At 38.2% G+C, this 14,950-nt stretch overlaps 1 protein-coding gene across 1 annotated transcript in view; it reads left to right on the top strand.

Moving 5' to 3' along the window:
• Positions 1-14,950, top strand: part of Cog5 (component of oligomeric golgi complex 5) — a 279,550-nt gene that overhangs the window by 149,032 nt on the left and 115,568 nt on the right. Inside the window, exons 9-10 of the mRNA XM_055624641.1 lie at positions 8,737-8,849; positions 9,141-9,218. Of these exons, the coding sequence (XP_055480616.1) occupies positions 8,737-8,849; positions 9,141-9,218 (191 nt within the window). The remainder of the gene's footprint in view (positions 1-8,736; positions 8,850-9,140; positions 9,219-14,950) is intronic.

Here is a 14,950-nt window from a genome sequence, read left to right as displayed (position 1 = left end):
TCTTTCTTTCTTTCTTTCTTTCTTTCTTTCTTTCTTTCTTTCTTTCTGTTTGTTTTATTTATTTATTTATTATAATTTATTCACTTTGTATCCTGCTGTAGTCCCCTCCATCTTCTCCTAGTCCCACCCACCCTCTCTCTTCTTCCTCTATGCCCCTTCCCTCGTCCACTAATAGTGGAGGACCTCCTCCCCTTCTATCTCACTGTAGCCTATCAGTTCTCATCAGGACTGGCTGCATCATCTTCCTCTGTGGCCTGGTAAGGTTGCCCCTCCAGGAGGAGGTGATCAAAGAATTGGCTACTGATCTTATGTCAGAGACAGCCCCTGCTCCACTTACTAGGGAACCCATTTAGAAACTGAGCAGCCTATGGGCTTCTTCTGAGCAGGAGATCTAGATCCTCTCCATTCATGCTCCTTGTTGGAGTATCAGTCTCTGCAGGACCCCCTGGGCCCAGGTATTTTGGCTCCATTGGCCTCTTTATGCAGTTCCTGTCCCCTCCAGGATTTCTGTCTTGCTCTTCTGTAAGGTTTCCTGTACTCTGCCCCAAGTTTGGCTGTGATTCTCAATATTTCCTTCCATACCCTGATGGGTAGTCTTTTAGAGACCCCCTGTAGAAGGCTCCTGTCCTGCTCCTTGTCTTCTCTATATCTGGTGTCTATCCTGTTTGCCCAAAAACAGGATACTTTATTCTTTTATCGTTTGTACACTTCGTTCCTTTTCCATGAGTAATGGGAAGAGGCTTTTAACTTGATCTCTATCGGACTGAATCTCGTTTACCTTTTAAAGTTTACTTTGTTTTGATTATCTCTTTCCTGTATAAGTGCAGGAACAGATGTCCAAAGAGTATCTTGGAATCAGAGCCTCATAAGGAGGACTCTGGCATCTTTATTTGAGTCACAACCTCCAGGGTGTAAGGAGGACCTTCAAGCTGGCCAGGTAAGGATAGCTCCCTAGAAGTGGGAGGGATAATATGCTCAGGACTTTTCCTTGGGCAGCTTAGAAGCAGTACTCCTGGGAGAATGCATAAATTATTCACAAGAAATTTCCCGTCAATCCAATATGGCTTCTTTCCAGGAATTTTGGTTCACAGTGTTGAGATGGGTTCCTTCAATAACAGTCTCTTCATTTCAGAAATCATCCACTACAAATCTCAGTGTGCAAGGATTTTTCTCACATTATTTTTATGGTCATGTTTTTGCCAACCTGAGCTTCTGTCAGCTAGTGATGGACACTGAGGGTACATGATGCTTTATCATCTTTTCATCTCACTGCCTTTGGTTCGAAGAAAGGAATCATTTTATATTTGCAATGACTAATGAACTGCTACCCAGGATGGTGATCAGGATGGTGTTATACTGAAGTCCAACTGTGGCACTGCAATATTTTGGAAACAGTGAAAATTATAAAGCGAGTACAGCTGCTTGACAAATATCCAGCAAAGCTGAGCCAAGTGATCCAATCTCTGTCGTGTCAGCTCCCACTTTTTGGCTTTGAGCTCTGTGTGTTGCATCTATGGGGGGGGGGGTTTAATATTGAGGACCAAGTCTTTGGGTGAGGTGTTTCAGATTCCACTATAGGACCAGTGATCCTTCTGTTGTTTCTTTAGGAATTACTTTTAGCTTTACTCTACTCTACTCTACCTCTAGTATCTATGTTCAGCTCAGGGGCACCTTTGTTTCTGGTTATCTCAGAAGCATGTCTTTCCTCAAGTTCAAGAACTTTGTGTGTCATCCTGGTAAAACTGTTGAGATCGTTGGTGTTTTGCTTTTTTTGCTTTTTGTATGTTCTTTTCAACTTCTCTCCACCCTTTCTTCTCACTTTACTTTCAGTATCTCTCCACAATTGAGGGTCAGTTATTATGTAAATATTTCTTTATTATGGTTAAGTTTTACTTTTCTTTTTTATCATGCTCCAGTGTTAAACAGTTTACTTTTTCCTTTACCCATTCTTGCCTGTGTATCTTAGCTCTACCAAAAAGTCGGTAGACAGTTTATGTAGATTGTTACTGTTAATTTGTTTTCTGGAGACTTTTATCATTAACCCTATTTTAATTGTTAAATACAAACAAGGTAACTAATAAGTGAAAATCATAGTTGACTGATATTTGCCTTTAGGCCTAAAGCCACTCCTTTCCTCTCTTACACAAACCAGAGTTTTATTATAGTGTCTTTACTCACAATGCCCATGACCTTAGATTTGGTTCTTTCACCTATACTTAAATGCAGTTGGAAAAGATATGAAATGAGATCAGTGAGTTGTCCCAAAGGGTAAAATGCTTGCCTTGTGAACCTGATGATCTGATTAAAGTCTCTGGAACCCTAGTGAAGGTGGAAGGAAGGACCCAACCACAGAGCTCGCCTCTTTCACACATGCACGCTATGGCTTCAGTGTATGTTTTATGTACACCGTACACATAATACAAACTTTAAACAATTAAGCAGTGCTTTGAAAGTAATTTGTGAAAATGCCTCTGTTAGTTTGCTGTTTAGGGTTTTGTTGACTATACACACCTAGAGTCACCTGAAATAAGGTGATCTTAGTTGAGGAATTGCCTCTACCAGGTTGGCCTGTATACATGTCTGTGGGGCACTTTCTTGATTAGTGATTGATGTAGGAGAGTGTAGCCTAGCGGACTACCCCTGACAGATAGTCCTGCATTGTATAAGAAAGTAGGCAAGCAAGCCATTGGGCGCAAGCAAGTAAGCAGCATCCTCTATGTCCTTATTTTCTATTCTTTCCTTAAATTTCTGTTTTGGCTTCCCTCGAGGATGGATTGTAACCTGTAAGCTAAAATAAACTATTATTTTTCCAGTTGCTTTTGGTTAAGGTTTTATCATGTCAATACAGCGGCAGACTATGACAGTAAGAATACTGGCTTGAAGATTCACGTTACTCAGCTTCTTTAGACTTTGCCAAAGTTTTTTGATTGTTGGCATCTTCTCCAGGAACCCTGGTGTCACTAAAGATCCCCACCACCCCACGACCTAACTATTCTCATAGAAAACCTAGTTCTCAAGTTCTGTATCACTAAGGAATATGAATTATGTGTCTCCATATAGACTTCAAAATTCAGGCCACAGGGGAATATGATACAGCCAGCCTTGCTGAGAACTGATAAGCTAGAATCAGATAGAAGGGGAGGAGGTAATACTCTGTCAGGGGACTAGGGAAAGGGCATAGGGGGAGAAGAGGGAGAGTGGGTAGGACTGGGAGGAGATGAGGGAGGGGGCTACAGTGGGGATACAGAAAATTAAATTAAAAACATTTCAGACAAGAGTCCAACATTCTGTAATTAACTGGCATGTTAGAATTCCGTCACTTGACTAATGTCTGAGAAAAAAAATAATTGTAGAAGAAGTCCCTTTTGGCTCATATTTTTAGAGTTTTCATTCCATGCTCAGATGGCTTTATTGTTGTATATCTTAAGTGATGCTGATGATCATGGCAGAATGTGTGTCCTAGAGCAAAGAACTTTATTTCCTGTCTGCCAGAAAGTTGAGAAGAATAACAAGGAGACAGTGCCAAGGTAACACATTTAAACATATACTCCCAGTGACGGCTTCCTTCAACTAGGCCCTGCCTTCTGCATTTGCATTAACTCCCAGTTGTATGCTCAGAGTTTTTAAAGCTTAATGGATTAGCTCATTGGTTAAACTAGATCTCTCATTATCTGTGAGACTACCCTCACAGGTACATTCAGAGATACATTTACTCATCTCTGCCTCTTTTCCAATTAAGGTGATAGTGGAGGCTAATCCTCACATCTTTTAGTATGGTCTGGGGATCCCAGAGTTGGATTAGAGTTTTCCTACCTAGACCATTCTGTCTTTCCATCATTTCTTCATGGTCTCTAAAATTTCCAAGTCCTTTGTATCTATCATCAACTCACTTCTTCCAGCATCTCATATGTTTGTTCTGTAGTCATTAGAGGTACCCTGAACTGGAACCAAATCCTAACAGTCACTAAGAGAGAAAGCACACCTCTCAGGTGATGAAGCAACAAAGTGTACCTCAGGATTCACTGAGTAGGAACTCTGCTGTCTGTTTCACAGTTTTGCTTACAATTGATTATAAAGCAGTTTTCCCAGTAATGGCTCATTTTTCAGTTAGCTGGCCTTTTCTTCCTTTTAATTTATCAATTGCATTTGATAGGAACACTTCATGAGTTGAAGGGTTTATCTGATTCTTTATTTGTTTTATGTAAATTAGCTCCTACTTTTTAAGCTCCTTCTTAGTCTTGCTGGCTTTCAAATGAAGATATTATTAACCTGTAAGTATTTTTTCCTTCAGGAACTCTTATTTTCTTTAATTATTTTAATAAAACAAAATTTAAGACAGTTACTTGTGTGTCTTGAGACTGTTAAATTTGATTAGTGGAAGTATCCATTTATTTCAAATATTCTTTCACTCCTTTCCTTATGTAGTATTCTCTTTAGTGAGTTGGTTATTCCTACCATGGTTATATCTTCAGTACAGAGCATTTATTTAGCTTGTGACCATAAAAATCTTTGTGGATCTTTTTATTTCCTTAGTGTGTATCTTCAGAAAAACCATTTAAAAGGAAGAAATATTAGTTTTGTTTCAGTGAGAGAGTAGCAGGCTCAGAACAGGCGTGCAATTTAGGAGTGTTTGCTTACTGTCTAGGGTTTCCTTTTGTAGGTCCAGCAGAAAGAGTAGTTATTTGCCAAGGGTAGGTATAAATGGTATTTTGATTGATGGACTTGGGTGATATACTACTTTATTTATTGTGTATACCCTTTCCTGGTATGTATCTGATTTTAATCATGTATGTCCAGTCATGCGTGGAAAATATATATATATATGATGGTAGATAGGATATTTTTACTAAAAGTTCACTTAGAAACATTTTGCCTTATTGTGCTTGTATCAAAAATCAGCCCAGGCTGGATCATCTCATTGTTTATAATTTTCAGATATTCCAGGATATGGGTGACCACAGAAGGTTAGCTAATTGTAAGTTTCTGGGAGGATCTGACCTATTCCATTGTTTGTAGCATGTTGTATATGCAGTGCAGGTAGGAGTGCAGGTCCATAAGGTTTTTTTTTTGGAAAAGAATTGTATATGTAGCTCAAGCTAGGCAGCGTCACTGGATACTCAGCTTCTCCTATATTTGTCTGCCTCAGTGATGCAAAACATCGTGGTATTAGGAGAGTGCGGTAGAGAAGATTATTCACCTCATGGCAGCCAGGAAGCAAAAGAGAGAGAAAATGGAGCCAGGAATAAAATGACATGACTCCTGCGAAGTCATGTCCCATAGTGATCTACTTTTAATTAGGCTTACCCTGTTAAGTTCCCACTGATTCTCAGTACTGTTACCAGCTGGAGCCTTAAACTTTCAGGACAAGACAGTTAAATTCTTACGCCCCATCTTTGGCCCTTAAGGGTCACACCCATTACATAGCAAGGCGTGCTCAGTCTTATCTGTGTGTTCTCATAGTCATAGTAACAGTTCAGTGTTGTTTTCAAGTCCAATTTGAAAGTCTCTACTGAGACAAACTATTACTTCTTATCCTCAGTAAAGCTTTAAAAAAAAGTTTAAAGTTCCCACATAAAATACTGAAGAGTAGGGTAGGAAATGGGATTAATAACTTAGCTCTGCTGTTATTTTCAAGGGGAGAGATGAAACTACCTCAAGACTGGAATCCAGCAGGACAGACTTTAAGCACTCTTGGTCCAAGACCAGCAGCTAGAGTACAGAGTACTAGTATGTGTACTCCAGAAGAGTCTGCCCAGACCCGCTCAGCCTGCATCGACTTTCTGTCTTCAGCAGTTCAGTTTGTTGCTTGCAGCATGCCTCTACGGATGTCCTCAGGGTCTAGCATCCCTAGTTTCCTAAGGTCTCCATTACAGCTTTGGTTCTACTCTCAAAATGTATGTGGCAAGTTTTTAGAGGCTATCCACAGACATTTTGACCTGTCCATATACTGGCCTTCCAGCTCTTCTTTTGAAGTCTAAGTGGAAGTCTTTATGACTCATGCATTCTGTGTACAAAGTTAGCATCAAATGGTCAGTGTGAAAGCCTACTTCCTATTCCAGCAGTCACCAGGACAATAGCTTCAGTGGACTCTGAGTCCTGAGAAAAAGCTTTCTTTGTTTCTGTATAAACTAGGACCTCTCTTCTCAAAGCAGAGTCTATGGGCTTGGCCTGGCCAATTTTTGAGATACCTTCCAAACATCTTTCCTGTTCTGGAACACACTGCTTGCCTTCTTTGTGGTGGTTCTGATGTTTTCAGCAAACATACCTTTCATTGCCTCAAATTTAAATGTGTGGTTGGTTGGTTTGTTTTCTACCAAGACTCATAAGTTTTATTGATTTTTTTTTTTCACTCTGGTTTTTGTCCCTATTTTCACTTTAAATCAGGCACAACATAGCTAGCAATAATCATCCTAAAGCTTGAATACTTAACATTTCCAAGGTATTTGGCCTTCTATCTTTAAATTCAGCAATTCCTCAATGTCTTAGAATACAAATAAATTGTTTGGTAGCATGTAACACAAATAGCCTCTAGTCCACGTTCCAGTAAAGTACCCATTTCCTTCTATAACCTGGTGAGCCTGGCTTTCCCTGTGAATTCTGACCAGGATTTTGGTTTTCTGAACGTTGACTGAGTCACCTCAAAAGCAGCTTTTCCTCTTTCGGCTTTATTTTTAAAATTTTTATTATATTTTATTTGTGTATGTATTTATTTGTGTATGTGCGTGAATGCATACCATGGCACATGTACAGAGGTTAGAGAACAACTAACTAGAGCTGATTCAGTTTGCCAAGCATGGCAACACACTCTTTTACCTGGTGAGTTATTTTGCCAGCTACTTTATCCTTTTTTAATGCTTGCTTCTCCCTATTTATTCATGACTTATATTTTGATCAGTTTTAAAATCCGTTATTATCAGTATTATTTTTCGATGGCCTGATTTTTCCCAACTTGTTTTGAGGTAACTTGTTTGGAGAATGACTGGTTTGAGAAAGGAGGGATGCCAAGACTGATTGCCCTTTAGGAATGAGTTTTATTAAATATGAGAGCCTCAGGACTGAATAAAAAAATGAAGTAAAAGGAGGAGGATATGATTACTTCTAAACTGTGGAGAAGATTTTTATTGTAGATAGATGAAAGAAAGCAGGCAGAGGGAAGAATCCAGGCTGAACATGGCCGACAGAATAAACCAGACCATAAGTGAGAGGAGGGAGAGCAAGAAAGGAGACACCAGCCTACCTAGAGGTGACTCAGGTAAAGAGGCCAAAAAGCCAAGAGACCAATGTAGCCAAAATAGCTGGGTTACATAGGGATCAGGCCAGGGAAGGAGAGCAAGTGGAAGCCCAGCCCCTGGGATGGAGATGTTTAGGCAGAAGAGACATGCTGGGAGGAGCCACAAGTACTGAGTGATGCTGGGAAGGTTGGCTAGCATCAGTCTTGGTATCTTAATAGGCACCTCAGTTAGCCATTTGTCCCGGGTCCTGAGACCTAACAAGGTCCATATGAGCATCTTCCACTTCACATCTTGTAGTGGAAGAGCACTTAGGAACATTGTGAGAATACTACTAAAGTTAGCTTAAAGCAAAGAGTATGAGAGAAAGTTGCCCTCGACAGCATGGAAGGGTACCAGGCTTCAGAGGGATCCCCTGAACAAAGTGGGGTTATGCTCTTTCAGGGAGTTGTAGGAAGTTCCACGCTAAATGATTTTGGTCTGCATGGAGTACATGACAAGAGCCAAGTATTGGTAAGACCATAGCTGTTTCAGCTCCAGGTAGGAGGAGCTGCAAAACAGCTTACTTTGGCTCCTTAATTCTGCCCCAGATAGAGGAGAGCTGCAGGAGTGTGTATCCTGATGGTGCAAGTCTTTTAGAGTGACCAACACCTGTAAGCACAGCCCCCTCCAGCCAAGTCCAGAGTTTTGTTTTGTTTTTATACATCATTTGGCACAATAGTGGTTCTGCACTGTATTTTTCATGTTGTAGTTCTGAAATCTCTCTCTCTCTCTCTTTTATCAATAAGCTCTGGTTTGATTGTTGGCTTTGGGAATGATGGTTGTAGAAATAAAAACTTGGATTCTAGATATGTTTATTATTATGTTTATTATTACTGAAGTAATAAACAGATTTGGGAAATGTTTTTAGTTTCCATTTCATTGTTCACCTTTCCTGTTTATAATGAGAACCTTGTGGCTGCTTTTAAAGTAGTATCTAAACTAGCTGCAGGGCTGTTACATCCAAATTGCGTACACCGCAAACTTGTTACGTTCATAATTTCCTTGCAGTTCTTTTTGCCCATAGCACATATATTCCCAAAGTAATTATTCTGTGACTTAAAATTCGTTGAATTGTTTCTGCTATAGTTGTATTGTTAATTTGATATGCAGATAATTTTACTGATTCTGTATTTATTTGAATTCATTTTTTGGGCTTCTCTTTGTTCTTATAAAATTAATTTTGAATGTGTAAAACATTTCACTTTGTTTCATGTCTCTTCACCCTCTTTCCCTTTAAAGAAAACTATTTTTACTGATTTTATTCTGTTTTCATAGCCCCGTGCATGTGATTGTGTGTTTCCTACTTCTTTTTTTTTTACTACACACAAAGATTGTGCTGAGTTGTACATAAGCTATTTGTGAAAGAAAGATTATTTTGGGATTTGTTTTCTTTGTGCTTTCAGAATAATACATATTTTGTTATCTTTGGGAACTTTACTTTTCCCCACTTCTCTGTTACTCTTAGGAGGACCTGGGCGAGCTACTATGCCCACTCCAGGAAACACAGCAGCTTTTCGCGCTTCCCTCTGGACCAATATGGAAAAACTCATGGATCATATCTGTGCTGCCTGTGGTCAGGTACATATTTCAAAAGATGGAAAGAGCTTCCATGACACTTCCATGACAAAAAGGTACACTTTTTGTCATCCCTGAACACTCCAAATACCTCTGCTAGTTGACTGTAGTGTATGCAGAGGCTGCATACACTTCCCTCCCCTTTCCTTTTGTCCCATATGCTAGCACCAACACTATTTTTTGAGGAATTTCTGAAATACACCTTGCTTTTTTTAGTTCCTAAGCATTATATTGGTTTCACTCTAGAATTCCCTATTTAATATAGTTTGCCTCTCTCTTCTTCCTTGCCTTTAGGTACAGCATCTACAAAAAGTATTAACCAAGAAAAGAGATCCTGTTTCTCATATTTGTTTCATTGAAGAAATAGTTAAGGTATGTTTAAATAAAGATTGTATATCTATATCATCTCTATATATCTATATCTGTCTGTCTATCTAGCTGTATTTAGCATAAATCAGAAAGATATATGCAAACATAAATTGGGTCACTCTTACATGGTAACTGCATATCAAAGGCAATATATTTATTGACAACTATAAATTTCACCTTTCAAGATTAATGTCAGCATGGGTGTGGTTTGATTTCTGAAGTGCACTACACATTACTCATTTCTGCTATGTAAGTGATGGCTTGTAACATTTTGAAAATTTCTACTAGAAAATAATCTGAAATGTTTCAGTATATAAGGAATTTAAACAATAGTCACTATAACATACTCACTTAAGGTTTCAGAACCTATTCCATTTTTAGTTTGCCCCATAACTTTCTTTGCTGTGCTCACATCTCATGTTGTGAAATCTCCCTTTGTCCTTTACTAATCTGCTATCTTTTTGAGCCATTGGGACTCTTTCCAAGAACCTTTGATTCTCATTAAGTTGTTAATTGTGAAGTGATTTTGTAATTGTTAATAGAATAATGAATTATAATTAGATTTAATGTTAAAGCCTAAAAATAGTATATTTCCATTATCATGTCATAAGTATTTTTATTTTTAACTTCATACATTGTAGTATTTTATATACTGTGTTAAGGACCTCCAAGATTGCCTTTATTTGATTGATTGAATTCGCGTCTGAGGACCCAGCTTGTGGTTCTACTGATGCCAATGATGTATTACAGTAATATGAAGCCAAGTCAGTCAAAGCAGTTGGTATGGGTCATCAATTGCTATTTCCAACTAAACCCTACTTGAGGCTGCTGGTCCAGGGCTTTTGTTTTTTAATTGATCAAGTGTAAATTGCTGTCTAAGATATCAAAATTCTAGGACTTTAGAACACAAAGTAGGGACTGTATAAAAACACAACATTGCATAGTCTAGCTAAAGGAACACTTTTATTAGCTAAAGGATAATACTTTTCATTTCAAGATCCAAGTTTCTAGACTCTGTGCATGAACCAACCTTCCAAGAATCTTTTTATGGTTACGCACAGCTGTGTCTGTGGTAGTTGTTTTCCACATAGCATTAAACAGTATTACCTGCTTCTGACTTTACCGTGCTGCTTGCTTGCTCTCAGTGGTATAAGATGCAGCTTTGTCCATATGCGTGCTCATGAGGTTTTTTTGTACATTTACTAGGACATGAAATAAAAGTATTAGACCTTTTCATTTACAGACAAACAGATTTACATGCAGTGCACTCATTTGCTGTGACCTGAGCTCTTTTTCCACTCATATTAATTTACCTCATCTTTATTAGAAGTAACCTATCATGGTTTTACTCTCTGATACCCTATATTCTAAAATTCCAGTTTGTATTTTAATATTCTATGTGCAACATGATAATTAAAGTGAAACAGTTCAAGTGATTAAAAAAAATACTTTATGTGTGTGGGTTTGCCTCCATTGAGAGGCCAGAGGAGAGCATCAGACAGTTACAAACAGTTCTAAGGTGCTCTGTGGTTATGGGCAACTGAATCTGCATTCTTTGGAAGAGGAGCCAGTGCTTTTAATCGCCAAGCTGTCTTTCCACTGCCCTCGAGTGATTACATTAAAAGGTTAAACAATTTTAAATTAGTCCTATTTAGGAGACATATATTTGTAGTTATATTACATTTATGAAAACTTTTACATAAAAATTAATCAGTCCTATCAGCAGTAAATTGTAGCATATGAACATTGGCGGTTTGTACAGGCGAGATTTTAAATGAATTTGTCATCATGTATTAAAAGTTCCTGTTTAATATGCTTTAAAATATGCTTTATTTCATTCTCTCATTTTATTTATGTTCAGAATTTCTTATTTGTATAGTGCCATAGGATTATGCTTTCAAATATAAGATATGTGTAACTACTTATATTTATAGATAGTTTATTATAAATTGCCAGTTGATATTTGTACTTTGGAGGTAGTATTTATGAAAAAAATTATTCTCCTAAGTGTTCAGCTCATATTTATTTTTTTAGGAAAGGTTTGTTGTAAACTATTCAACATCATATTTGTTCCTGCATACTTGGAAATTCCACACCAAGAGAAAAAAATAAATAAAATAAAAATCTTAACTACAAATTATGCACCATTTGTTGAAAGGAAGAACCTTTGTAAAGAAGTTCAGGTTCTTAGAGTTGTGGGGTCAGGAATAGCACGTTTGACCACTCCAACTCCAGACTCAGATTGATGGAAGGTATTGAACGCTGGACAAAGTCTGAAAAGTCAGGGACACAGTATGGGCTTGGGAGTCAGATGATTTCTAAGGCAGGCTTTTTATTTATAAAAGCATAACCAAGCAGCCAGTTGTAGGAGATAAGGGGAGTTGAGGTGTTACATCCTTTTTACCAGTTAAAACATTTTCAAGTATGTTGTATCTAGGTTGCTAGACAAAGCATTTTGAATGGAGGCTTCGTATAGGTTTGGGGACTTTCCAGTTCCCCATTCTTTTGGGAGAAAAGAACATAGCAAGGTCTTGTGCTTTTGTTTAAGTAGAACAGATCATTAATTCAAGCAGAACATTTCGCAGGTATTGAATTGTAAGTAAAAGGTAGGCAGAGCCTGAGAACCTGAACCTAATTTCATCTTATGATCAAAATAGAGGCTTAAAATCAAAGTGGCTGTGGTTATGCTAAAAACAAAAGCAGATGTTAGCAGAGGGTGTTAACAGAGGAGCTATAGTTGTGCTAAGGACTATAGTAGGTCTCAATGGAGGGGCTATATAGAGTTTAAGCAGGTTACAACACTTAGAATGATTTGGTGGCCTAAGTAATTTTTGTATGCTTTGGCATATTAAATCTTTTTGTAGTGTTTTTTATGTGTTCTTGTTTTACTGGTAGTCTTTGCATTTTTAGGTTTTTTGTTTGTTTGTTTGTTTGTTTGTTTGTTGAGAGAGGGTTTCTCTGTGTAGCCATACCTTTCCTGGAACTCACTCTGTAGACCAGTAGGCCTCCCTCAGCTTTCATAACTCAGAGATCTGCCTGCCACTGCTCCTGGAATGCTGGGATTAAAAACATGAACCACTACTGCCCTGCTGCATTTTTAGGGTTTTTGAAGAAGGCCTCATACCAAAGATGTAGAGAAATTTTAAGTACATGAATTTATGAAAGTTTGGTTAAGTCTAGAATAAGGTCTGCCTTCCTAATTCGAAAGTTCAGCCTTTTGTGTTTGTCTGTCTGCATGGGTGTGCATTTATATACATAGATGTGGTAAATGCATATGTGTTTGTACAGGTGCATGCACACTCAGAGTTCAGAGGAGGATATCAGTGAACCTGCTCTATCAATCTCCACTATATTTCTTTGAGGCATGGTCTCTCATTGAACCTGGAGTTAGCTGGTAGCCTTGTGTCTCCATTCCCACTTTCTTACCTGAGTACTGGGACGTGAACTCAAGTCCTCATTCTTCTCTAGCAAGCATCCTTCTTACACATGGAGCCATCTTTCTAGTTCCTGGTTTACTCTTTTAAATATGTAAAAACATATTTTAAAAATAAAAGAAAACAATGTAAGTAATTCTTAGTAAAAATGCTTCTTACATCACAGGCTTTTATGCTTTTTACAAATTAAGCTTTTTGTTCTAAAGAGATAGTTAGTAATGAATATTTTTTTACATTAGAATCAAGTAGAATTTAAAAGCTTTTTTATATATTGATAATTTTTATAAATAGTCTATATTGGAAATTCAGTGAAAGGTCAATTGAATGATACTTCACTTTGTTTCTACTGTATGGTATGACTAGCACTACAGGAATAATGGATATTATTCCTCAGTGGGAAACTGAGGTGCGCTTTTCCAGGTTTCGTCATTTGAAACCAAGTGGCTCTAGTGCTGTTTCAGTTCACTGGGGTTTAAAAGGAAATTTCTACATTTAATAGGTTTTTGACAGCTTGTTTCCTTTTTCAGAAACATTTCATGATTTCCTGTGTCAAGTACTTTTTATACTTATCTTGTTGATAATGATTCTTGTTACTGTTCAATTTTTTAATATTGCTAGTTCATTTATTTAAATTTATTTTTTAATTTATTCACTTTATATTCTGATTTATGCCATCACACCTGGCTGATCAAAACTTTTATGAAGTTGTCTCCCAAAAGAGATTTCACACAGTTCTGATAACTTGCCAGACCTTGCAGGAGAGACGGAAACTGAGTTAATAATGTGTCACCTTGACTGCTCACTTATGCCTCCATCTTGCCTGGTACTTGAACATGAACTTCATGTTACGGTCCTGAAAAGAGACTTGTAGCTGGGATGTCACTGGGCTTATTTGGTCTTCTTAGTGTGTTCAAACTATGCAAATCTCCTTTTTTTGCTTTTTAACATTGCTTGTTTCTTTAGCCTACTGAAGAAGGTGACTGAACCTTGATTGTTAGGGTTTCCAGGGACCAGGCTCTGATCCTAAGAATTCTCGTAAAGCTCTAAGAGGTAAAAGCAATAATCAGGTCCTGAGGTCTTGGGAATACTTTGGGGTATACTTATCTTGAAAATCTCTTTCCTGGTGAATTAAAGTTCTAGTCTAAGAATCTTGACAGAGAGGTAGTAAAATAAAGAAAACCAGTGTGCTTAATTATATTAGCTTTGTTTTCTTCTAGATTAAACCCTGGGACAGCTGACATCATTGCTGGCACTAACAGATTACATGTACCTGGTGCTAAAGGCTTCTGGGAGACTTTGAGGAAAGACTTAGAAAGCTATTTATGTGTAGCAAGAATGTCTACCCACGCTGTTAACACCTTCCTTCTGGAGACAGTTTCAAAGAATAATCTTAGATCGAGGTTCTTTTTTAAATTAATTCACTTCACATCCGTTGTCTCCTCCGGGTCCTACCCTCTCCCTCTTTCCCCCTTTCCTCTTCACCTAGTCCTCAGAAAGGGGAAGTCCTCTTCTCCACCATCAGACCCCAGCCTATCAAGTCTCTTCAGGACTGCTTGCATCTTCTTCCTCTGTGGCCTGGCAAAGCTGCCCTGCCAGGGAGAGGTGATCAAAGAGCCAGCAACAGAGTCCATGTGAGACATAGCCCCTGGTCCCCTTACTAGCTGACTTGCATGGAGAATGAGTTGCCTATTGACTACATCTGAGCAGGGATTCTAGGCCCTTTCCATGCATGGTTCTTGGTTGATTCATCAGACCCTGCAGGGGGCCCTAGGCCCAGATTTGTTGGCTTTGTTGGTCTTCTTGTGGAGCTCCTGTCCGCTCTGGGTCTTTCTATCTCCCCATTCTTCCATAAGATTCCCTGTACTCTTCCCAAAGTTTGCCTATGAATCTCAGCATCTGCTTTGATCCCCTGCTCTGTTTAGTCTTTCAGAGGCCCTTTGTGGTAGGGTCCCGTCCAATTCCCTCTCGTCAACAGCTTTTGCTATGTATTTCTATTTGCCTTTCTAAATGAGGATTAAGCATCCTCTATAAGGTGCTTCTTGTTATTTAGCTTCTTTAGGTCTGTGGATTGTAGTATGGTTATCCTGTATTAGGTGGGTAATATCTGCTTATAAGTGAGTATATACCAGTCTTTTCAGTCTGGGTTACCTCACTTACGATGATCTTTTCTAGTTTCATCCATTTGCCTGCAAATTTCATGAATTTTTTTGTTTTAATAGCTGAGTAGTCTTGTTACTGTTCAATTTTTAAATATTGTTACTTGAATTTTTATATTTTATTTTTAAATGTTTATGAATTTAG

The sequence above is a fragment of the Psammomys obesus genome, unplaced genomic scaffold (assembly GCF_907164565.1).
Source record: "Psammomys obesus unplaced genomic scaffold, mPsaObe1.curated_primary_1811, whole genome shotgun sequence".
Classification (NCBI taxonomy): Eukaryota; Metazoa; Chordata; class Mammalia; order Rodentia; family Muridae; genus Psammomys; species Psammomys obesus.
This window is presented reverse-complemented; position numbering and strand designations above follow the sequence as displayed.